The 25,880-nt window shown below is 35.4% G+C and overlaps 1 protein-coding gene across 9 annotated transcripts in view; it reads right to left on the bottom strand.

Annotated features, from left to right (window-relative positions):
- Positions 1 to 25,880, bottom strand: part of LOC117407345 (dachshund homolog 1-like) — a 170,778-nt gene that overhangs the window by 47,009 nt on the left and 97,889 nt on the right. For 7 of the 9 annotated variants that reach the window (XM_059029354.1, XM_059029352.1, XM_059029353.1 and 4 more), the window contains 4 exons: positions 8,387 to 8,542; positions 7,289 to 7,461; positions 5,289 to 5,424; positions 584 to 718 (listed from right to left, as the gene is read on the bottom strand). In XM_059029354.1, the coding sequence (XP_058885337.1) occupies positions 584 to 718; positions 5,289 to 5,424; positions 7,289 to 7,461; positions 8,387 to 8,542 (600 nt within the window). The remainder of the gene's footprint in view (positions 1 to 583; positions 719 to 5,288; positions 5,425 to 7,288; positions 7,462 to 8,386; positions 8,543 to 25,880) is intronic. The other 2 variants (XM_059029358.1, XM_059029360.1) reach the window with 1 other exon arrangement.

Genomic DNA, 25,880 nt, shown 5'->3' with positions numbered 1-25,880 from the left:
GCAATTAAAAAAAATGTAATAAATGGGATTATTTATTTATTTTGGTAAATTTAAACCTAGACCCAAGAAATTAGAGTAGCACTTATGCTAATTATTATTTTCTTGAGACCTTTCACACCACAATCTAAAAAGGTCCAGGACCATTCTGAGTTGATGTCGTGCCAGTTGGGAAAACATGACCAAAAAAGAGATTTCATTGTCAGTTTTTCATAGATATAACTCAGCTTAGAACACTAAGGTGTATTATTTGCTTAATTTTGTGTTGAAATCATAGCAGTCTAGTGGCTGGCTTGAGTGTATGTCCAGTTTTCCCCATGTCACTTAATGGAACAGGGTAAATCATTACATTTTTATGCTTCGGTGTAATGTGTTATAACAGTAGGATGTATCCTCTAGACAGCCAACCCTAACTACTTATATTAATCTAACACTCTCAGGTGGAAGAACTAAACTCACTGATTTGAACCAAAAGTGTATTTTCTGACGACTGTCCACTACCTGTTTAGCTGCTAGTTTAATCACATGCACAATTAAGAGTCAGAATGCTGGCAGGTGTTAAATACAAATGTCAGAGAGAGCGTACCTTTTTCAAGGTGTATTCTTTTTGCTTCATGGCCCATGTCATGGGTGGCGAGATCTCCTTCCTTGGGGCCGGGCACTACATTTGGTGACAATCCCATAAGTGTCTGGTTCATGGATAGTCCATTCTGATGCACAGCTGTAGGAACAGATGTATATTATTTTCACACCTTCACATTCTACTGTATAGCTACACTTACCAGATTTAAAAAATACAAATGCCTCATTTTAAAAGCATTGATTTTCATGGTGAGTCTAATTGTTTTGTACTTCAAAACAACAATTTTACCTGTTTCTATTTTGTTTCAGCCCTTTCGACTTAGGTTTTACTACAAAGGAAGGATTGGTCAGAACATTCAATTGTAATTACTCTTAAAATTCAATAGGTGTTTTATTAAATCAGTCTGATGTGAGTGGCGTAGCCTGTAGGAATGATGGGATGATTCCAAATGTGTTAAATAAAGTTTCTAATTTGACTTTAGTACGTGTTGTAATTCTAATTATTACACATACTGATTTGGCCAATCAAATCGATGAAAATGAAATGAGAACCAATACATTTAAAGAAAATAGTATGTGCAATAATTCATTCAATTAAAAGTCACCTTACATCTGCCATTCCCGCCCAATTCATGGTGGTATATGGACTTGACATTGGGTAAAGTCTAGTGAAAGATGGATAGACCCAGACCTCCCCCCCAAGACGAGCATCAACCAATGGCTTCAGAGCTTTAGAAATCACTTTAATTCAGCAAAATCTCTCACTGCCATGATTTTGCTATTTTCCTTATTTTTGATTTTTTTAAGCATATTTCATGTCTGAAATGAAAAAGACGTTATCCCGAAGGTGATTCACTACTCTTGTAATTATGCTGCATGACTGTAAAATGATCAGCCCCTACGTAGGTACTACTGTAAAATGTGTGTAAAAAAGGTACACATTAGAAACAGTGGGAATACAGGGAGGGAAACATAAATGCACAGATTATACAGTATTCTTGTCCAAATCAAATCTATAAGTTTACTAAACATTTGAAACACGTACTAAATTTCTGCACCAAATCAAGTTTGCACTCTTTGCATTAACATGTCTAATAAAATGTGGTAAAAAATGCAGCAGTCATGTATGGAACACCTCCACAGAAGTGGTGTAGTTTATAATGAAAATAAAAACAGTCTTCTCAAAAAGCAAGGACATTCATTATATACATATGCATATTAATATTAGGGATGCTCCAATTAACAGATTACGCAGACTGATTAATCAACTAAAGAGTTGATCGCAGATTATTTTTCTTTTACAATGTAATCGTGCAGAATTTTATTTTTGCATGGTCTCCGTGGCAGTCCAGTCATACATGAGTAGAGGAAGGATATAAACAGTTGAAGGTCTTTAGCAGGTTTAACCAATAGGAGAGTCAAAGATCTGCCCCTTTGTTATACAGGTGTCCAATCATGAGTGAGCAGAGGTGGGACATAATTGGGAGTTTAACCAATGGAAAAATCAAAGATCTGCCCTAGTTTTACAGCTGTCCAATCACTGGTGAGCACAGGCGGGACATAAATATGCTTGGGTAAGGGTGTAAGAATAGCTGAATTTCGTGCGATATTGCTTATTATTGAGAATTTTGTGAGCCACTGTTACCCTCAAAACTTTTGGGCAAACCCAGATTGATGTTCAATTTGATGAGCAGAAGCACAGGGATACAATACATCCTGTTGTTTACCTTGGCAAGCAAGAACTGGCATTCAGAGGGCACGATGAAGGCACCAATTCCTCAAATAGAGGTAATTATGTGGAATTACTTTCTCTGATTTCTGACTACGACAGCATGTTAAGCAATCACTTGTCAATAGCCACAGTATTCTCGGGTACCTGTAACAAGATTCAGAACAGCTTAATCTCTTCGGTGCCTCAGGTTCGGCCAGATGCAGAAGTACAGGAAGGAAGCCAAGTACGTAGCTGTAATGCTAGATTAAACAACTGATGCTGAAAACACAGCTCAGCTGTCTTGTGTTTTCAGGTATGTGACTGACAGTGTCCTGAAAGAATGGTTGTTCTGTTGAAAATGTTTTAAATGTACTAAAATTAAAATTATTATAAAAATGATTTTAAAAAGACCAAATTCCCATTGGGCTTATTATTATTATTTTAGATTCTATTGATTTTTTAGTATTACTATGCCGGACAGACGCTATATAAAATGTGCACGGATTAATCTACAGATTAATCCGACCCAGGGGATTTATTTATTTTAAGAGCTCCTAGTCCCTTTAACACTTCTGCCTCTGTTATGCTAAAGTTATTTAAAAATGGATAGGAACAGGTCGACATGTGGGGCATGTTGTCCGTGTCCTCCTTTGTAAAAACCTGTGAAAAGTAATCATTTAATATATTTGCTATTTTTTTTTTCTTCGTCTATGATTTTGCCATTTGTGTCTCTTAGACACTTGACCTCCTCTTTGAATGTTCTCTTGCTGTTATAATATTGGAAAAACATTTTGGAATTGGTTTTAGCCCCCTTAGCAATATTGATTTCTATCTCTCTCTTGGCCTTTCTAACTTCCTTTTTGACTTCTGTTTGCAGTTCCAAGTACTCTTTCTGTGTACTTTGTTTTTGGTCCCTTTTAAACGGTCTGTAAAGTGCCTTTTTTCGCTGAATATTTTTTTTAATTGATCAATTAAACCATTTTTGCCATTCTGAATGTCCTTCCTCTCTTCACACAACAAAGCATAATGGTGGACAAACCCGCAACGAGGGTTTGTCCAAAAAAATACTGTATTCCTTCCACTTATACTGTATTCCTTCCACTTTTTAACCATTTTTTGTTTCTCAAAAATAGCCTGTGTCTGAAGTTCGAGTACAGTATATGCATTAAAATCGCCAACAAAAGACATGACTACCCGAGTACGCAAACAGCAATGTGACTAACTGCCAAGAAAAGACGAACCAAAACGTTACTGCCGATCTCGAATCATCCATGACATACAGGCAGCTATTTTCAAAGAAGCGTCATCAGTTTCCTGAGGAATTGAAAGAGAAGCTTTTCAGTGTTTCTAACAAACAGTACCAGCTTGGACAGATCGGAAAAACTGATCAGAACCCCGTATTTTTTCGACATGCCAAGCAATACCACAGTTCACAAATTGGTGTGAGTAATCACGACTGGAAATGAGAAGCAGCACATAACAGCAATGCTCTGTGATGGCAGACGGACGCAAACTGCCTCCAACTGCGTAATTGAGGTTGTATCTTTGTAAATGCATATTTATTTGATGTTATTTTATTCCTGAAATTGAGGGTGGGAAATTTGGGCTTTGTCTTAAATTTGAGGGCGTCTTAAATTTGAAAGAATATGGTAACTACGACATTCACAATCTCAACGGACTCCTCCAAGAATTCTATGCCGCAGTGAGAAAGTAATTTATTTATTTGTTCTGTAACAGCTATTTCTTCCCTCTTGGGCCATAGTTTCCCACTATATGCCTCCTCTCCATATACACTGCTGTGCAAAAGTCTTAGACATGTTGCAACAATTTACTCAAAGCCCCCACTCGCGTTTTCTACTATTACAACAACCTTGACTTGCATGAAGAAGGAAAAACATTGAGTGAAATAGCTTGCATCACTCGATTTTCAAGGTGTGGTATCCGAAGCATAATCGACAAGTACAGAGAAACATCATCTGTAATTGACAAACCCAGGACTGGAAGACCCAAAAAGCTGTCTAACAAGGATGAGCAATACTTGAAGATAATATCCTTAAGGAATAGAAAGAAGACAAGCGTTGAATTGACAACAGAACTGGCAGAAGGCACAGGTGTCGTTGTCCATCAAATCAACAGTACGAAGGTCACTCTTGAAATCAGGACTTAAAGGATGTATTACAGTAAGAATACCTCTGTTAAGAAAGGGGAACAAGACTAAAAGGCTAAACTATGCACAGGAACACATAAATTGGACTATAGAACAATGGTCAATGTTGTTTTGGACTATTGATGGATGGATAACAACACCTGTGTCTTCTGCCAGCTCTGTTGTCAATTCAACGCTTGTCTGTCTTCGGATACCACACCTTGAAAATCGAGTGATGCGAGCTATTTCACTCAATGATTTTCCTTCTTTATGCAAGTCAAGGTTGTTATAATAGTGGAGGCTTTGAGTAAATTGTTGATGATCATAATGCATCAGAGTAGAAAAATGCAACATGTCTAAGACTTTTGCACAGCAGTGTATATATGTAGTCATAAGAAGTTATTTGTAATGGCAAACTAACCATCCATGCATACCTCGCTTAATTGTCAGTGCAGTACAATTCTCTAACATTTAATTTGCTTAAAACATTTTTTATTCAAACACAACAAAGAAAAAACACACCGCGTATCAACACCTAGTGTGTCTTCATCAGGTGTAGCTATACCACAATTGCTAATTGGATAGCAGCTTAAGAATATATATATATATATATATATATATATATATATATATATATATATATATATATATATATAGATAGATAGATAGATAGATAGATAGATAGATATATAGATATCAATTAATACAATCATTGAACCATTAATTACATAATATAAATAGACAGACCATTATATTAAGTTACAGATCACAATATTAAACATTAGATAACATTTCAGGAATAAAACAGGTGTGGCCATACAAACATTGCTATCCAATTAAAAAAGGACTTACGGATTCTGTCTAAAGAGCTTTCGGTGCGAGCGGGAGAGCTGGACACACTGCTGCTCCGGTGAGAAGAGGGATGGCTGCCGGGTCTCCTCCCATCCTCAAGGGACGGGGCGGGAGACGGGCTGTCGGGTACGCGTTCCTGCAAAACAGGTCAAATGACATTATCTCACAATTTAGACTAGAGCAATCATTTTATTGATAAGTTTTGTTTTATATATATATATATATATATATATACAATTCTTTGACAATTGTCTCCGTAAAGACTTTTTGTTTAATTGTCACAGAATTATACCTGTATTTCTACTTATCTTATGATTTAAATAAAAAAACACCACTACCAATGACCTTCTATGCCCCAAGTGCTTTTATCTGCATATCCAGCTGCCAAGTACAAACATGATTTGCACTGCAAACACTTCCATTTTGTTGGAGTCTGTGATTTATTTTAATCAACTCTTGAAGTCACAAAATTTAGATTGAAACTTTCCCAACCCAGATTCTCAATTAACCATGAAATGTTCATTTAGATCGTAACACAACATTGTACACTTATTTGGTTGGCCAAAATACAAAAGCTGATTGATGGTGCATGACGTGATCTCATAGTTATAAGCTGGCATCATAAAACTGTTTCAATGGGGAACTTTGCCAGCTCTCAAATCCAACTGGATTTTGATCAAGCTGATGGGTCCAGAATTTTGAGAACAGATGTTCACCCATCTCTTCAAAACAAATATTCAATTGTATTTCAACTAGAGGTCTATCATAAAATGGCTACCGTTCACAGGCCAAATAAAGAACATTGTTCATGAGTGATTTCCACATGAAGTTGAGCTCTGCTTTACCCCACTCTACTCATTTATTTGGAGAGTACAGTATGATTCTCACCAGTGCTTTCACTGTGGCTTATTTTCCTCATTCATTTAATTGTTTAAATGTTGCCTTTTTTCAGTTTTTATTTATTTATTTGCCATTTACAACTTATTCTCATTTTATGGGTGGGTTTATGACATTTAGATATTTACCACTGATATACTGTGTCTTTTCATTTTGTGACAGTTTCAAATACATTTGGTTTTATTTATTTATTTATTTATTTGGTGTATTATATACTGTATGTATTATTGTTCTGAATTGAGTTTCTTTTCTTTTTGTATCTATTACAAATTATCCTTCTCTCTCCACATTTTTCTTCAACAGCAAAGCCTTTAGAGTCTGCATTCTGCAACCTGAATATTCCTTTGTACAGTTTAGAAAACCTTTCTTGTTGATATAATAAAAATGCTAACAAGCTGAGCATTTTGATGTGTGGACAGGTGATAAAAGCCACCTCAAGTCTAAGGCCTCTGCAGGTCACTGCTGTCTCATTCATTGCATTTCAGAGCTGCCACAACCTTCAGTCTTAGTTTGTGGCTGCTCCTCTTAACCGCACAGCTGATCTGTATACATTCCAGCAAGCAAGGACAAAGACACTTTCATTTTGCCCTTCTAAGGGCTAGCTATAGATTTTCAAGAATCAAAGCAATGCTTATTCTTCTGTGGAATGACAAAAACTCAAACACGAAAGCTTACTTAATTGGGCCTCACAGCAAAGTTAACATCTAGAGGGATAGTTGTATACCCAATTACCAATAGTGTCCAAGTATACAGCATACTTTCTTTTGTTAAACTGAAAAGTAAAATTTTGAAATAGTCAAAAACAAAGCTGAGCTATATTTGCATATTTTTTTAATATAATGTGATGATGACAAAAGTTGTTACAGGAAGGTGTGAAGCTGGCTTTGTGTGTGTGTGTGTGTGTGTGTGTGTAAATATACAGTATACTGCATGCCTTCTAATCTGATGCAACACAAAAGTGATCTAATGTTTATTTTTTGTGAATAAAAAAGTGTAATATTCCTGTAAATGTTCCTGGCTGTCGTAAAGAAGCCAATAGAACACTGAATAGAACACTGTACTTCATTTTAACTAATCAGTAGTTACTTTCCTTGTTACTGTACCTTGATAACTGAAGTCTCGACTCTGCAAGGGGGACTCTGTACTTGTGCGGCAGCTGCCATGTTAGCGATCGTGCTGAGGTGGTTCATCTGACTCATTGCCATGGTAACCGATGCAGGAGGTAGGCTGACAGGAATCAGGGGGTGGGGCATCATCATGAAGGGAAGCTCCAAACCTAAAAATAATGTTTGAGCAATTAAAATCTACAGTAACTAAAGTCTCCATTGTTCATCCTTCACAAGAAAAAAAACATATTATGATTATATTTGTCATAAAGGAGTTTTTTTTGTCAATATGGTATTATTTTCTCTCTGTGTTGTGTAACTGAACTGTTTAAAATGATATCGGTGTTGTATTTTAGGAAAGCTATGTATGTAATTCCTTAGTTTCTACACAAAATGTTTGAATGTGTTACAAGCCCTTTGGAAGTTATTCCTTTGATGTTCCATTTGATAAAACGTGCTGTTGAAATGAAAGTCATACCTACAAAAGAACTTTCCAACCTATTATAAACCTTTATATAGGAAAACCTTTCTATATGTAGATCATTACTTATTGATATAATGTTATACTTGTTTTGGTCCCCTTGTTTTGTTCAGTACATGGTTTTGAAAACCAAATACTTGACACACCCTATAACACAAATTCTCAAGGATTGTAGTCCTTCTGAATGACCACTGAGTTTTACATATGCTGTACGATTGTATACCACAATTCAGTCACTACTTTGCATGTACTGGATTCCATATCTAGTATAGGTTTACATAGAAAAAAAAGCTTGTGTAATTGAAAACACCCCAAAAAAACTATCAAAATTTGATACACCATTGGACAACTGAAATACTATATTTAAAATACTTTGTAAAAAAATTAATTAATTAATTAATTAAAAAACATATTGGGAATAAAGCAATGAATGGTGTTCCAGTTGCGTTCTACGAAGCCCACTAGAGTGGACAAGCTTGTGCAGTGTTCAAAAGCTTGTTTATCAGTTCAAGCTAGTGCTAGTCTTCAATATACTGAAGGCATAAAATTGGTCCTGACTGCTCTGCTGGCAGTGTAGGCCATGGGTTGTTGGAAGTTTAATTTAGTCCCCTTACCATTTGGTAGAAGGTGGTTCTGCTGGAGAGGGTTAAGGGGGTGACTAACTGAACGTTTATGCTGTCCAGGTAGGCTGGGATGGGTAACTGAGGCCTGTAATCCTTGGGCATTGGGAGACTGAAGTTTCTCTTTATCCCAGGAAACATCACAGCTACCTGAAGAGAAAGATTCACCAATGAAGTGCATTAGCATGTGTGGTGATGTCAGGCCTTCATTTGTACCTTTTTGTCAACACACAGTGCCATTCATGTCTTTATACCACTGGAGATAAAACCCAAGTACCTCTCTTGATAGAAATAACCCATGTCGTACCATAAGCTAAAAAGCGCTGCCAGACCAATGCCTCATAATTGACAGAAAAACTCAGCATTTTCTCTATCCAGTATGATGCAACAATTTCCAATATTTTATTTATGGAAAACTAAAAAGTAGTGCTAGCATTGATGGTGTAATAGTTGTATAATAAGAACTAGACAAAGAAACTAAGTACCATAAAAAAAAAATCTAATATCCTGATTGTATTATGTCTAGATATTTAAACCGTCGAGGGGAAGTTTCAGACAAATACAATACAAAATACACTACACAAATAAAAAAGTGACTCAAAACACAGCTGACTCTCTTACAATGTGTCAAATGTTGAAGAGCTAGGCTAATTATAAAAAATAAATTATGTTTTTCAATGTAAATACAATCAAGCTGGATAGAATTGTTTAGTAATGAAAATATTAAATTGTGATGATATATTTGCAGCTAATATCATTCATCCATCAACTCTTTTTAAACTGTATTCATACTGACACTGCTTGAGATTAAAATTGCAATGAATTGGTAATACATTTGGAACCATCTAACTCAATTGTAATTAATTTGAGCATGTAAAAGGCAGTCTGAGTTGTTAGCTTGAACTTGAGGTACTGATCATATGTGGACAAAATACAAGAATAACAAACATTATTTCTTAATTTAATACAGAAGTTTATATTGGCTTCTATGCTATACACACTGCATAATAACACCAGTAACTGAAAAACCACAAGTCCAAAGTTTAAGAAACTTAAAAGACACATTCATTATGCTATAAAGAACAACATAAAAAAATATGCTAATCAGTTCATTATAAATAGGGTGAAAATAATGTGTAAAAGCAAGCCAATTATAAATGCAATTACCCATATGAGTAGTTAAAACCAAAGACAGACCAAATACTTAGAGCATGATGAAAACAGCTACAGACCAATTAACCATATTTGGGACTAATTCACCAATGTCCTACTTTCCAAATTTCAAATGACATAGCAAACTAACAATTAACAGATATAGTCAACTTTATTTGTTATATTGAAGTATAAAGAATAACTGCACTTATTTGTTTTTATATGTACATTTATAAACTGTTCACACAGCCAAAATAATGCCTGAGAATCACGTTTTGAAAGGGTAATTGAAGTGACTGACAATCGTGTTTCAATGGTGTTGCTCATACATCGTTTAGGAAGTGTGGGTATTAGAAGAATGCCGAGTTATATGCAAGTTAATAAGTTACTACACTTTTGTTAAACATAAGTGTATCTTTGCTTAGGTTCAGAATAAATGACATCCTGATACAGATGGGGCCCCTATGTATGTAACGGTCCAGACAGTTCAGTAAATGAAGACTAAATCCACATACACTAATGAAACCTGCAGTGAAATTCATCCCATTATCAACAACTAATAAAGTTCAGGAATCATTGTTGAAAACATACCATAAACAGATGTCATTGGATAGGTATATAATTTATGATATACAGTATGCATCAGTAATTTTAATATTGACATTTTTGCGCTGTTAGGGAAACAACGAGATACAAAGTATGCTGTAAAGCAACAACAATCAAATGTATAATATGACTAAGGAGTAACGTCAGCTCTTACAGATGTAATTGAACAACTGTATTTATAAACTGTTCTTGAAATGCAGGCTAAATGAATGTGGTTTCTGTACTTTACTATAGGAGTACACTGTCATGAATATCAACAGCTTTGAAATCAAAGAATAATACATTGTTGAATACATTGCTAATGAAAACCTAATAAGTGGATACATATTGTTCAAACATAAAGTATTACAGTACTACTGCCAAACTCTCAAAAGTATAACTAAACATATTTTATGTAGTATGTGTATCCGTGCATGTTGCTACAATTTTATATAACCCCCTCTTTCATTTGATATATTACAATCCCAAACCCATATTTTCCTATTCATAATGATTAAATAACTGTGCCATTTATATATTATAAATCACTTATGCTTGCAATAACTTTGTTTATCTGCATCTCAATATTCACTAAACTGTGATTAACATGGTATTTCAAAAATGGAAAATGTAATCATTATATTAAATTATACAAACAAACTAGTTAATGTTTCAGATGTTTAATGAGTTTGGTTAACAAATGCCCAAAAAGAAACCTGAAGACACTGAGAAAGGCTTCTAGTCGAAACATTTGTTAAAGATTGATTTTTTAAATGTTTCTATTAGTATTTCTACATATTCTATCACTGAGTGTTTTCTAGTTGTGAATGAAGTTCAATGCCCTCCTGCAGTCTGTTTAAATGTGCACACCTATTCACAGAAGTGCCCCTACACCTGTAGACCCACAATTCAATTCAAACTGCTGCCTGCGCCTCATTGGCATAACTATTTCATGTAGTTATAAGATGCATCTTCTTATTTTCAGGTGGAAACTGCACTTTCATCCTTTCACAAGTAACTAGTGCCAAATAATGTCATGACCGTATGGATAACATTTGACCAATCCTGCTTCCTGTACTAAACATTAGTTTTCATTATTGTTATACTTTATACAGGTATGTAACTTTATACATGTATATAACATGCACACCATCACACATCTGCATGCAGAAAGAGGCATCATGCTCATGTAAAATATTTAATCTGCTCTGTAAGACATTTGTGTAGGAGACTACATTGCATAAAATTAATAACTAGGCCATCGTACACAAGTTCAGATGTTTTCTCAATGGAATGCAACTGGAATGTGATTATAGTTGTATAGAAAGAGAATTGCCCATTTTACATGGTAGGAAGACATACCCATAAGGTTACAGCTGAGGCGCACACATCAGAGAGCAGTGCATTATAGCTGCAAACTGCAGATTCTAGCTGACTTTGAACTGCCCTGAGATGAAAAGGGATCAGAAGCAATTCATTCGTCATCACTGTCATCGCAAAAGGTTGATGTGTGTCCTTAAAAAGGATACTACATTTTTTTTTTAAATCTTTAAATTGACATCATCTTCTGTTGTTGGTTTCCTGACGGAAATGCTCTATGCCCTGAGTGTTAATCCACAATACAATTTAACTTGCTTTTGAACAAAATGCCAGTGGATAAAGGGCAGCAGGGTCTGAATGCAGGGCTTTTAAAATGAATGAGGCAGTGTTTGAAAAAGAGGGGTACAAGAACTCTCTCTCTCTCCTTCACTTAAAAAAGGATTGATTTCCATAAGAAAGATAGCATGCAGATCTACAGAAGAGCAAATTCAGAAAGAGAATACAACAAAAAAAAGGGAAGTAGATTAAAGTGGATAAAGCTAGCAGCACCTTGTTATTGCAGCTCTTGTAGAACAGTGATTCTGTATCAATTACAACTCACTCGGCTGGACTCAATTAAAAGCTCACACAGAAGCTGTGTGATTGCATAATACTTACGGCACCACAAGGAACAAATTGAGTGAGTCATTCTTGAACACATCTACCTTTCAAAGGCACACAAAAGCCAGGCTGAGTGATATGCAGCCTTTGAGAGAGAGCTACAAAGAGCCTCTGACTGGTTTGTGGAAAAGCAACAAAAAGAAAATCCTAAGTAAAAGGTCTGATATGAATTTGTCTTTGTCATTTAAATGGCGCTTCTTTATCATTCAGTGCCTTGAATGCTGTCTCCCTTGTAAAGTGGCTTGCGCTTTGCAGTAAGCTATTTAACTATCTAGATCTGTTTCTTTGAATCTGTATATGACTTTTGTACTGTAATACATGCTCCTAAATAGTATAGAATTCCAGCTCCAAAGCCCTGTTCTCTCACAGCTTACATACTGGAGCCAAACAAGTTTAAAGGGTACAGTCCTAACATAACTAATATGATCTGCCTAAACCCTAAACATGGCACAACGCAAGGTATTTTTAGCAGAAAATCGCATTTAAAATGCTCACATTGTGGCAAAGCTAGTTCTTCAAAATGTATTTAATTTGCCTTGTTCATGAGGAACATGTCATTGTGACAGGGTGCCTTTTGTAAATATTTGTATTATTATTGTAGATATTGTTGTGATTGTTATGGTGATGGGTATTATTATTGTAATCTGTGTTGTATAGCGTGGTTGTGTATTGTTTGTTGTTTGTTATTGTAAAGGGCGAACGGAACAACCCGTTCACCAGTGTTTGTTTATATTTGGGAGATTGTGTTCACATAAGAATGAATGTATTGTAGCGATCTTGGTTAACGCAGGCAGGTGCATCACACAGGGTGAGGTAATCCACACACAGGTGGAGGGCGGGCGCGAAACCGGGACCTCTCGCACTAAAGCACAGCACCGATACCGCTGTACAAAAGAGCCAGCTTTTGGTGTTAGAATGGGATGCAGGTACCCAGCATGCACTTGCCGGACTGTAGCCTGATGAGCAAGTCCGGGGCGGACTTGAGGCTAGCAGGGGAGAGTGTGGCGTGCATGGGGGAAGGCAGCAGCAGGGATGGTAGATGACGTAATCACACACAAAGACATAAGCCCGATATACGCTCTTTGCAAAGGAGCCGGCTCTGTTGTACAGTGGTATCGGCGCTATGCTTTAGTGTGAGAGGTCCCGGGTTCGCGCCCGCCCTCCTCCTGTGTGTGGATTGCCTCGCCCTGTGCGATGCACCTGCCTGCGTTAACCAAGATCGCTACAGTATGTTAATTGATCTCTGTAAGAATGCGTCCTTGAATGAAAATCCATATGCGTCTGTTTATTGTTTAATTGTTCACGTGCGGTTGGGAGCTTCGGGGTAATTGTGTAATTATAGTCCACGGTGTATTTAAGGAGAACGGGTGCACTGTATGCGAGTTGGGAGATGTATGTTGCGAGAGCGAGAGCACGGTAAAAATAAATAAATAACAATTGCTATTCAAGCTGCTTCGCACCAGTGTGAGACTTGTTAGTGTGTTTTGTTTATTTTGGCCATTGCGCCGTTTCATTTGTGTTTTATAATGTACAGTTCTACATAAGGTGACCGTATGGATCCATGTTCAGCGGGACAGTTTGGGATAGTTCAGGCTTTTCAACCCAATGCATTCAGGTACATTTTACCTGTCTTAGGTACCATTCTTACCTTTAAGAGAAGCAGGACTATGCTTACCAGAATGCATTGGGTTGTGAGTTGAAAAGCCTGAACTATCCCAAACTGTCCCGCTGAACACAGAGCCATATAGTCACCTTATATAGAACTGTACATTATAATATCCTCATGACTATCCTTATCTTAAAATACATATTAATGCTTAGTCTTGTAAAAATTGCAATAAAACATATTCTTAATGATATCTAAAATGCATAAGCCTAATTGAGACACCTCTTACTATGTCAATAGAATGCTGAGTTCTTATGTTTTATAAGTTAAAAGGTCAGACAAAAGACAGACACTTAAAATTTTATAGTGTGAGTGGTTTGGGGTTCTGTAGTTATTGCCATTGTTCTCTAACACTGCCTTTACCAGGCTTTTAACTTGTCTGGGACTGAAGAGCATTCTTCATTCCATTGAAATCATGTGACGATGTGGCGCTTGAACTCTGCACTACGATGGAGCTCAACTAGCTGTCAGAGTTGAAAGGTTACAATGAAGGCTGTCCCAGCACTTAGGATTATCTGGAAAAAGCTCAAAGCCGGGTAAAATCAGATTTAAAAACTCAATATAAAATAGTAAGGATAAAATGTATCAAAAGGACATTTGAATCTACCTACTCTTTTAACATGTTATCATTCTGAATCCCTTAAGTGAGACTGTCACGTGTACATCCAGGCTCTCGGGATGCAGGAGCCGACATTAAATCTTAATTTAAAGTTTCCATATGTTTATACAGAGGACTGCTTTGCGCAAGCTACTTTAGTTAAGATGAGAAAAACAGTGCTTGCAAGGCTTTCACAAGCACAACTGCCTTTCCATTAGGAAAATGGCACTGCACACAGTAAATAGTGCCCCCAAGGGAAATGTAACCATTGATTTTATTACTGTGTTGGTTGGTTTGCATTTGCAATTGTCAGCTTTAATTTTAAGCTGCACATTTAATATCCTCATTCTAGGGTGCTAAGAGAGACTTATTAAGCAAATGTACATTGCATAAGTAAATATAGGGTTATTGAAAAGACTACATACAGAGAATGTGTAGACAATGGTTTTTTTCTCTGCAGCACAGGCTGAAGAATGAAATATAAATATTCCTTAGACATGCAGTAATTGATCTGCTAAAGCTTCTCATGATGATGGGGTGCTCAATTTCAACACGGTTTTATGTAAATGTGTTGTGTTAAAATGTCCTACTATTGCCTGTATTTGATAACCCACTCATAATAGCCTTTTATTTACATATTTACAACAACTTCAGTATTTAGTGTTTAGGTTTCACCCATCTATGATTTGGATAGCAACAGCTATCAGACAAGCACAGTCATGACTGAAGATTTGCCTCTTAACTGTGCATAAAGATTGATTGATTCATTCATATTTAAATAGTAGGAGCAATAGGATTAATTCACACATTTAAGCTATTTACATGTATTGCTTCTATTAACACTGTCCTCTCGTTTTCTTTAGAGTAGTCCAAGCTTGGCTTAGCAAACCAACCTTTTGAGCATTTAACTTTTTTAAGAGACAGGGCTAGGCATGGGACACATTAAAATGTCCCAGTAACATGGCATGAATTAGTTTGGGCCAAGGCCAATTTGTTAAAAATCTCCATGACCTTACATATACATATGCAAAGATAAAGTTGTTGTGCTTTTGTGTTGAAACTATTGCTATCTATCCAATGAGCCTGTTATGCAGATAGTCTTGCTATGAAATGCTCTGAGCATGGCCAGGGCAAAACTTTGCCAAGTCTACCTAATGCGTTGCTAAGATATTTAGTGAGTACAATAATAATTAGTTGTCTCATGTTCTTCATTTGCTTTAAATAGACACAATTTAAGTCAATTTCAATTGAAGTTGATGACACAGATCAGGTTTTACTTTTGACCCCATGATTTGGGGTGCTGGTCTCTTTTATTTATACAATTGCAATGACAAAGGCTGCACAACTACCATCCTCTGAACTTGTATTCATTGGCATAATTGGCATCCACCTTCATTGATTTTAATGCATACTTCACTTGGCAATGGCAACAAATACACACATTTTTCTCAAGGCTTATTTGGAGCTCCCCATGGTTCAGTTCTGTATTTTATTCTGCTTCATGTGAATGTCGTGGCATTTCTTCAGGTACTATGTTGCGGACGATGTCAATAGTGCTGCCTAGCTGGTTCACTAATACAGGGTGATATCAAGCTGATAAAATCGAAATTCAGAATATTTTTATATCCACCTGCTGCACAGAATGAGCTACACAACTGAGTATTTCCCAACTTCTGAATCAAAGATAATCTGTGTTTTCCATTCCAAACCAGTATTACATACATAAAAAGCTTAGACAACACTGGGGTTTATCTGTGGAGCCTTTTATAAATCACAAGCCAACATGATTGTGCAGCTTTGCAAGACACTATTCAGAAACAAGTAACACTAAATTACATTTCTTTTGTACGGAATCTACTGAATAACATCAAATCTCTTGGAGATTGAAATCAGGACGGAAGAATCCCAAATGACCTAATCCAACATTCCTGCTTAGGTACCCTTTTGAGCTTTTACAATAACTGTGCTCTTCCCCATTTTTGTTCAGTTTACACAACTGATCTGGCTTGAGGGGGCAGCATTGGCATTCATTCTACATTTCCTAAGTCTCTGTCAGTTCATCTTGTTAGTGACTTGAAGTTAAAGAATGCCTTGCTGAATGCAACTGTGTCTCTAAGCAATTTTAATAGATTCAGGGCTGCCATAAAACAACACCTCTGTGACTCGATTTGAAATTGACTACATACATCAAACACTATTTGTGCGCTTGTTTTTACGTACATTTCTAATGTTTTAATATTTTATTCATGATTTTCTAGGTCACATCTTTTATTGTTTTATATGATTATTATATCATATTGTGTACGTATTTATTCTTTCACTTCTGAGTACTATATCTATTTGTTATCTTAAGTGAGATGCTTTTATTTCCCATAAGAAAATAACTAGTTTACCTTCAGTTAGTGGGACATTAATCTTCTATTCTACTACACTATAAATGCAATTAAAGTACTAGATTGTTGTAATTACTATGCCTAGTGAAATGCCATAACTTCACTTACACAGCAGTTGCCATACAGTATAATGTAACTGTAGTCTGATATGTCTCCCAAGCCTGTAGTGCTAAATAGACTTTCTGTTGATTCGTATATGGTGTTAGCCTTGTCAGCTTACACAAAATAAAATATAAGCAGTGGTTAAATAACCTAGGGTCATACTTACAAAACAAAACAAGTCGCTAAATGCAGAAGATTGCTATGAATTTGAGGCTCACTAATGAGCTATGAATGACCTTGAGCGCTAGTCTATTAAAACTAATATCAGCTTTTAGATTCTTAAATATGGGTCAAATGGATGATGATGGTTATTATACAGGTTCTATAGAAAAAAAATAGGACTCTTTCTAGTTCATTTGGTTATCATCACTCCAATGTTCAACTTTTAAACTTTAATCAACAGCCTGTTCTATGATCTTCAAAAGTGAAAGGAAACAATACTTCAAACAGGACGCTTGAAAATGTGTGCTTGACCAAGAAAGTTCTTTCTAGTGGCTAAAATCACTGAGGGTCTGCTTAACTTTTAATTAGCCTACTATATTTTACAGGCAAACTTCTACATGGTTCACTCAAAATGTAAACTGGTAGTAAAATTAAAGAAGGTCTACCATGTCATATTTGTAATCACGAGCAGACGAGGGCTACTGCAGCAATTAAATATTCTCTTTGTTAATCATGTTGGACTAGTTATGTTTACAAATGCACAGATGTCTTTCTGCAATACGGTGCTAATTTACACTAATGCTTTAATAAAACCAGGCCACTCAACAAATTAAAAAATGCCAATATGTACTGATAATCATAAGAATTAGTGGAGCCGTCGCTTAACTCTTATATTTAACCAAGAGTAGGTGTTTGCAAACACATATATTCCCTCCGGGGGATGTTGTGAATGCAAATTTGAAGGTGAAAATTAAACAGAACAGCAAGTGTTGTGAATACACAAATGACAGTGCCTTCATGCTGCCTGGACTGTGCAGATGGATTGTCATTACAATTATCAAGATTTTTGCATACATGCTTAAATTATGGACCATTAAAAAAATTTAAAAAACATTGTTTGAAATACATTTTTTTTTATTTTAATACTGTATTACCGGTACTGCCAAAATATCGGTCCAGTTCTGGAAATGTCAATATTTCACAGGTGATACGAGTGATGTTGAAGGTTACTTGAGTGTTGTTTCTTTGTATTGAGAATACTGTATAAAAACTAAGTAAATTGGAGGTACAATCCAATTTGCATTGCCCCTGGCTTCAAATCCACAGGAGTATTAGGGCTGCTCTAACACAGAGCCACTGCCTGTTCAACCGCCCCACAAACCTGGGCAAGAGAAAACCATTGCATGGTGGTGGAGGGGAGATGAAGTGTGCTTGAAAACATGGGCAGCTTGCAAGTACATTCAATCAAAATATAAAGGAAGAAAGAAATTAGGTGGTTTACAGGATGTATCTTTTAGAATTGATGAATATGTTGTCCAGCACTGAGTGACATCACAGGCATCACACTATTCAGCAATACTCAGCAATATAACATTGCATTGGTAGATACGTCATGTGCTTTTAAAGGCTATTGATGCAATTGTCTGCCTTGATCAATTTTGGTTTTTTTTTCACAGTTCTTTATATATTTTATTAGTTAGCATGCAAGCACAAACTGGTTCCATTTCTGAAAATAAAATAAAATAAACAATTTAATGAAAAACCTCAGCACTGCTGAATGAAATCTCAGTCGCACGGTGTTTGATCTAGCTCTGTAGTGATAGCCCCTTTTCCTTTTACATTATTCCAGTAAGTGCCGAAGATTTCCCCTGACAAAAATTAAACCAGCACCCGTTTGGTGCTTTATTATCTCTTCAACTGAATGATTTATCATGTGTAGGCTGAAAGCAAAAGAGGAGGGAAATTACATTTTGTGCACTGCTCAGACTGGCCCCGCTTTAGGTCCTATATTCTGAAAGAGCTCACAACAAACAATAATGTCAGCTGTAATTGATCTGAGGTCGCTGGTGAGCCCTCCAGTAAAAGCCTACTATTTAAACGACAAAACGCCTGCCGCTCGTCTGAAACCTTCTAATGAAGCTGTCTGTCTCTGGTATTTACCTTCTCTTAAATGGAAAAAAGAAAGATATACTGTAACAGACAGTACCAAAAAAAAAAGATTAGCTTTTGCCTGTGAAATAAAACGAGCAGATGCCTGAGGAATGTATTATTGGTTGCTACAACCAAAGCACAGTTTCCAGAGTAATGAAATTACTTTCCAGCTTTAATTTGCAACACTAATGTTTGTTTACTTTTTTCCATTGATTTAATATAGTTTTTTTTATTATTATTTATTTTTTAAAAGAGACCACAACATAGTACAGGGCATGTTTCCAGAACTCAAAACAACCTACTGTATATTTCTTTCTTTAAGAAAATAGTCCTTATTTTTTTAAATAAATCTGTTTTAGGTGATAATTATTGTTGTACATAATTAGAATAAACTGATGTGTTTACATTATCTGAAAACCAGAATGTAATGAATCTTACAATAATAAAATGCTGTCACATGTCATGCATTCTGGTAAAGACTCAAAGGCGATGCATTAAATTCCTATATAGATGTTGTTTACATTTTACATCTAAGAGCTCATCTGGCATTATGTCTGGAAACATTTTTTGGGCCAAAAAGTCTATGGATTAATGAACTCATTACGCCAAAATAACATAGAGGAAGGTGGGGTGGTATGGGTAGGAGTGGGTAGTGCTGCAAGTAATCATTTTATGGCCCACTGATACTCCTAAGACCCTCTAAGACAACATAATTACAGTACATTGTTCAAAGAATAAGAGGCTAAAAGCAATTTTAACACATTTTTAAATGAATATATATTAACTACTTATTAAAAAAGAACAACCTTTGTGCATGTGTTAGTAAGCTAGTTGATAACAGTTAATAAAGCATAAAAGAGTGTCACCCTTGAAATAAAGTGTCACCTACTTGAATACCCTATTAAATCCATACGCTTAACTCCCGCCCGTCACAGTACATTTTAGACTGGCTGCAAGGACGGCATTTTATTGAACATTAAGATTTTGAAAACGCAGCTAGGATTTGGAAATGGTGTGTAGTTTTAAGAAATGTATTTCATGTGAGAAAAGTCAAGTTGGCACACAGCTCAGTGTTTCAAGATGGCTGACGGATCTTATCTTGTCTGAATAAGGTTCAGCATCTTCGCAAACAGACAATGAGTAATTACAAGCTCATTGTGCTTTTGACTTTAAAAAAAATGTATATCAAATTAACAATTCTTTCATTTATTTTTGCTTAACCTTATTCCTCCTTAAAGCAACGTTTTGCCTCCTGGTATGATAATCCACATTTATTTGCTTATTTAATTATTTCTACTTGCTGCCCCGTCTGTTGCAGGAGTAAAACTGCATTTGGTGAAATACAGTGCTAATTAAACCACAAACCCAATAGCAAAAAGCTGTAACAGATGTTGCTGTAAATTCGTGTGACCTGAATGCAACATTGCAGACTGATTAAACAGCTACAGTAGTGGTGCTGCATACAAAAATATAATAACAATCTCTTCAATTAATGCATTGAGATCATCAATGTCATTAAAAGACAAAAAATATGAAATCGCAAAGCTAAAACATAATTATTTCTTTGAATACCTAAAGGGTTCCATCTACATGACCCCTGTACACTCCCAAACTATCACGTTTACTTCTCAAAGCAGAACATAGCATATCAACAACAACGTGTGTGCCTCTCAGTTTCTGTTAATCAATCAATTCTGAAGATTATTACTGTACATATTTTACATAATACAACCATTCAATTTACTTCCATTTGCAATTAAAACAGTAGTTTGGCCATAATAAAGGTTTGTTTAAATTTTAAAACATGCTATTTCTCATTTTCTAATACAGTATTTTAGCACATATGCCAATACTGTATTAGCAAATGGTGCTATGGCAATACAGCAGCCTTTTGTTCATGAAAATCACGCCAAAGGCAATCGCTAGGGCTATCATAAAAGGGAATGTCAGTTGCTCCTGATTTGCTAGCAGCTTCTGACTCCCACTTTTTTTCATTGGTCAGTGATAATAGAATTTCACCAGCGCCCAGCTCAAACTCCCTTCAAAATCACAACATGAAAGGGACGGTGCAATCCAGTGCAAACGTAAAGCACTTTGCCATGACATTCACGTTTTACCCCATTTCCTCAAAATCTGTCCCTTAGTATATTATAGTTTGCCATCAACTTAAGAGCTCATTCAGTCAGGTATGATATTGAAATTAAATAAAATATAATATACTGTATTTTACTGATGTCAGATTTGAAAATATAAATGCTATACAGTTTAATTTGACATGTATAAGGTTTAAAACTAGTCATTTAGTCATGCCATTATGTTCAAATCTATAATGCTTCTAGTTTTAAACATACTGTATAGTAACTATATGAAACCAATAAAGTTAAAGTAGAATTTGTACTGACACTAGGTTTCAGGCTTCAACATCACAATTGTTTTTCAGATTGAGCATTACAGAAGGACGTTTCTGCTTCTGTCGAAATTGAAAATACTACCTTCTAAAGCTGCAACACGTCTTCTATTTAAGCCATCAAGGAAAGACACGTCATAAGAATTATCCAGAAGACAGACTACAAAGGCAAGTTTTATTCAGTTGTGCTTTCACAAAAAGATAAAGGCACAGCATCTGTCCTCAGCAGATGGTTTAATGAGTGTGTTCCAATAATACTGGGAATGAATAAAGAGAAACACTTCCCAACTCTTTAAAGTAGTCTCCCATACATTCTGTGTGCATAGCTTCCTTTTGGGAGGTGATAAGGGTTTATTAATATCATTTTAAAAGGCTTTCAAAGTCACAAATGCCTCACAGGATGAAATTACATAGTTTGTAAATATATCATCAGTTTTGAGTTCCGATATTAGATCAATATTGGCAAATAAAGCAGAATATTGAAAACTATAAATGTCAATAAAATATATAAAGTTGCTGCTTTTGGAAAGTAAATCACTAATTAATTGCCTTTGATACTGCATTACATTTCATTGTGTTTCTGTAGAGTTAATAACAAGTCGGGTTAAAAAAAAATTCATGGGGGCAGTGCAAAGAAATGAAAGACTGATGACAAGTTATTATGAAGTACTGTCAAGAGTTTAACTTTTGAGTCTGCCACAATGGAGAAATCAACACTCACAAATTATTCAGATATACCTCCCTGAACATTATGGAATACATGTCCATTTAGATATTTCAGCTGCCTTTAATTTAGAAAAAAATGCCTTTATACTTTGCAGGTAGAGATTAATATACTGCATTTAAAACACATTCTCATTTTCTTGGGCTTGGTTTTGCCAAGCTTTCTTTCTTTCTTTTTACTTTTATCTTAAGATAGTAAACTGGCCAATATTAATGACCACTGTTCCATCCTGAAATCCCAGTTAGACCATGTTTAAGATAAAGATCCTATAAAAGGTTTGCCCCGTGAATGAAGTCAATACCATATAATATAGTTATCTTTAAATCTAGGTTAACATAATAATTACAGTGTATTAAAAAATGCTAAAGACATGCTTTGACCCAGGTTGAGCGAGACAAAATGATGGCCGAAATAACAAACAGCCACGCCTGCGTGAAGGTTTCAATTCCGCAAGGAACGTTTTTGTTTATTCTGTTTAACCATATTTTGTTACTTGAGACATGATCCAGATTGCAGCAAGGACGAAGAAGCATGTGCTCCATTCAACATTTGGGCCGACGGTTCAATCCAGAGAAACTTGGATGGAAGCGCCTGTAACAAGCTGCTTCCAGGGCATTGATAAGCACATTGTTTACCCAGGTCAACCCTGCTTTATCAAAAGCAATATGACACGCATGTTTCAAATACAGTTTATTTTTTCACTGTGCAGTATGCATTAAAGACAAGTTACACTTTTGATTCATCATGATGAATCTTTGAATTCACACAGAGAAAAACTGGGTCCAGAACGACTGGTAACCCAAAGCTGCTTAACATAATTAGCAGTCTACAGATGGCTTGGGATGCCAAGACACTGGCCTTCAGCATGCATTACTGACTGGAGGCCTTAATCTGTATTTGAATTGGTTTCAGTTTAAATTTGTCCTTTATCATTCACAATAAACTACAGCTGGTGTTGTGAGGAAAAGGACATTACCAGCAGCTGTTTCAATCAGGGGTGCAATATATTCAAGAACAATCAATAAAAACCACACAGGCTTTGACACACAACCAGACAGAGGAATCATTTTAGTCTGATACTTAGCAGAGTCCCTTTTAAAAAGATTGCTTTCAGTCAATGCAGTCTGGTTGTCATTCTGGTCAGGCTTTTAAATAAAATACACGAAACAGTATTATCAATCACTAAATATCCTTCCTCCATATTGCTTTTGAGTAAATCCATTTGCAGCTGGTCAGTGGGACATTTTTTCGATTAGGAAATGGAATGCAATGATAACAAATAAAGTGTATTACTAATACACGTTACTGTAAGTTTGCATAAGAATCATAGAAAAACAGAGTATTATCAATATATCACTTGCTACATCGTCACAAACAGGATCCTATGTTTGATAGTAAACATTAGACAATCACAAGAGACTGCTTTTTTTAAATCAAGATAATCTTTGTATACCTGTTAAGCCTTTTACCTGTCAGAAAGGTTTAGCTTCAAGGCCAACGTTTTCTTTTGACTGAAAAATCAACAGACCAATCAGAACTCGAATTCCTCACATACACAGATTTACTGAGTGTTGTTCAAATGATTTAATGCAATTTTAAAACAGCCTTTATTTCTAAAATAAAAACATGCTATGTAATTTGTATTTTGGAACTCTAAGTAATGAGGGATTTGTTGCTGTTGATTGCTCTGCAAAATTATGATACAATCTGATCAAATTGTGTTTTTAAAAGTATTAGTTATACAGTCTTAGATATTCTAGTTTAACAAGATTATGCAATGTGAGTGCAAATATGCAACAGAGAGGGAGAGAGAGAGTGAGAGAGAAGGATGCACACCACATCAGTGGAATGACATTAAAGGTGGTATTGCAATATTGTGGTGAACAACAACCTGTATAGTATTCAGGCAACACCTTTAAAATGCATATTACATTCATGTATTTATTAGCTGTTACTGAGCATGCTTTAAAAAAGATCTATTGTTTCACTTTCTTCAAATGAACATATTTTAAAATGTCAATCTTTTAGCTAAGAGTCCAATCAATATTTCAATATATATTAAAAAATCTGTATATGAAATGGATCAGGATCTGTGATTAACACTACATAGAAAATCACTTTGGTTAAACACTCACTCAATCTATTAAAAACTGTCTTAACCTTTGAGAAAACAATGGAACACATATTATTCTATTGAGAAAATACCAAAGCATTTCTTATTGATCCAAGGATAATAAATGTTTGTCTCAATGAGAAACAATGAGCAGGAATAAAGAATCAATTCAAAGGCATGTGTAGAATTGCACTGCACAAGAGAGTTAAAGCAATCGAGCTGCAGGATTTGGTAGATATGCTGAAAAAAAAATGTACCTTGCAACAAAACCGCAAGAACAACACCTCCTTACAGCTCAAAAACAAATTGTTTATATTGTATATAATGAAATCCACCAGGAACAGAGAATAACTAAGTGTGGTACATTCAATCTGGTAGCAGACTTCTGGAATGCAATGAAGACCAGCCTGATTCTCAAAAGAAGCAACAGTAAAAAGTTGGATTAATTCCAATATCAGTGAATTATTCAAAAGGAGCACATTAGGTTGCTACTTTTGCCCCTTTTAAAAATAACCTATTCATATTACACGAATAATGCATGACCAACCCGCGCTGAAATCATTGTAATTCACTTTATTCACATTTTCAATGTGTGACCTATCACGTTTTAAAAACTAAGTTCTTATTTTTGCCATATTGATAACACTGACTATAAATGCCTCACCCAGTTGTTCTGTGTTGGCAATAAATGGTACTGCCACTGCACCACCCTGCACTGTGGGGAGGGATTACTGAGGAGTCTGTGAGCTAAAATGGGCTGCAATGCCCCACCAAGTCGTTCTGATTTTACTTTTCCAGAACTTGTCAAGTATACATCAAAATGTGGCAATCTTCCTTGGGAATGAAATAATAACCTAATTGTGTACTGAAATAGCCACTGTTACTATAATATAACCCCCTAATGTGTTCTATTATTTAAATATCTTAATCTCAGTCTTACATGATGAGATGGTGTTCTATTAATGAGCAGCAGAATTATTATAATGAACGTTATATTTGCATTTTAATCAAATAATGGATACTTTATTTAAAAAAACAATAACGGACTGGAAACAATGCTCATATCATCTGAGCACAGTTGAATGTTAGTTATTACATGCATGAAAAGTGACGTTGTCTTTTCAAATTGTGTTTATCTCTTCACTTCTATTTCAGCTTCCAAAGGTCACTCAGTTCCAGCTGTAAATTCATCCTGACAGAGATTAGTAAAAAGGGACAGTTAAATTAATGCCTCATCATGCAATCAAACATTTCCAAATTAATTTATCCAATTAATGAAAAACTACGCCCAGAGCTGATTGGGAGTGACATTTAAACTGGTCAGTTATTTCTTTTAAATATCAAACATCTTTAGCTGAGGTAACTAAAGCAGACAGCACTGAAAATATTGGTATAATTGCATAAAATCACTGCAACTAAAATATCAGTACATTATAATGCATCTATTAAAATATGAGAGAATAAACACCATATTTATTTAGATTTCCTGGATATGACTTCTGTAATATATATATATATATATATATATATATATATATATATATATTAGCTCAATGAGCCAAAGAAAAGTTTTTTTAAAAGATTTACACAAAAAGTTTAAAAGATTAAAAAAATATATTTTATTTTCAGGACGTTTCGGGAAAAAGCCCTTCTTCAGCTGTTTAAAAAGAAAAG

The sequence above is a fragment of the Acipenser ruthenus genome, chromosome 8, assembly GCF_902713425.1.
Source record: "Acipenser ruthenus chromosome 8, fAciRut3.2 maternal haplotype, whole genome shotgun sequence".
Taxonomy (NCBI): Eukaryota; Metazoa; Chordata; class Actinopteri; order Acipenseriformes; family Acipenseridae; genus Acipenser; species Acipenser ruthenus.
Note: the sequence above shows the minus strand (reverse complement) of the source record. Positions and strands in the feature narration are given on the sequence as shown.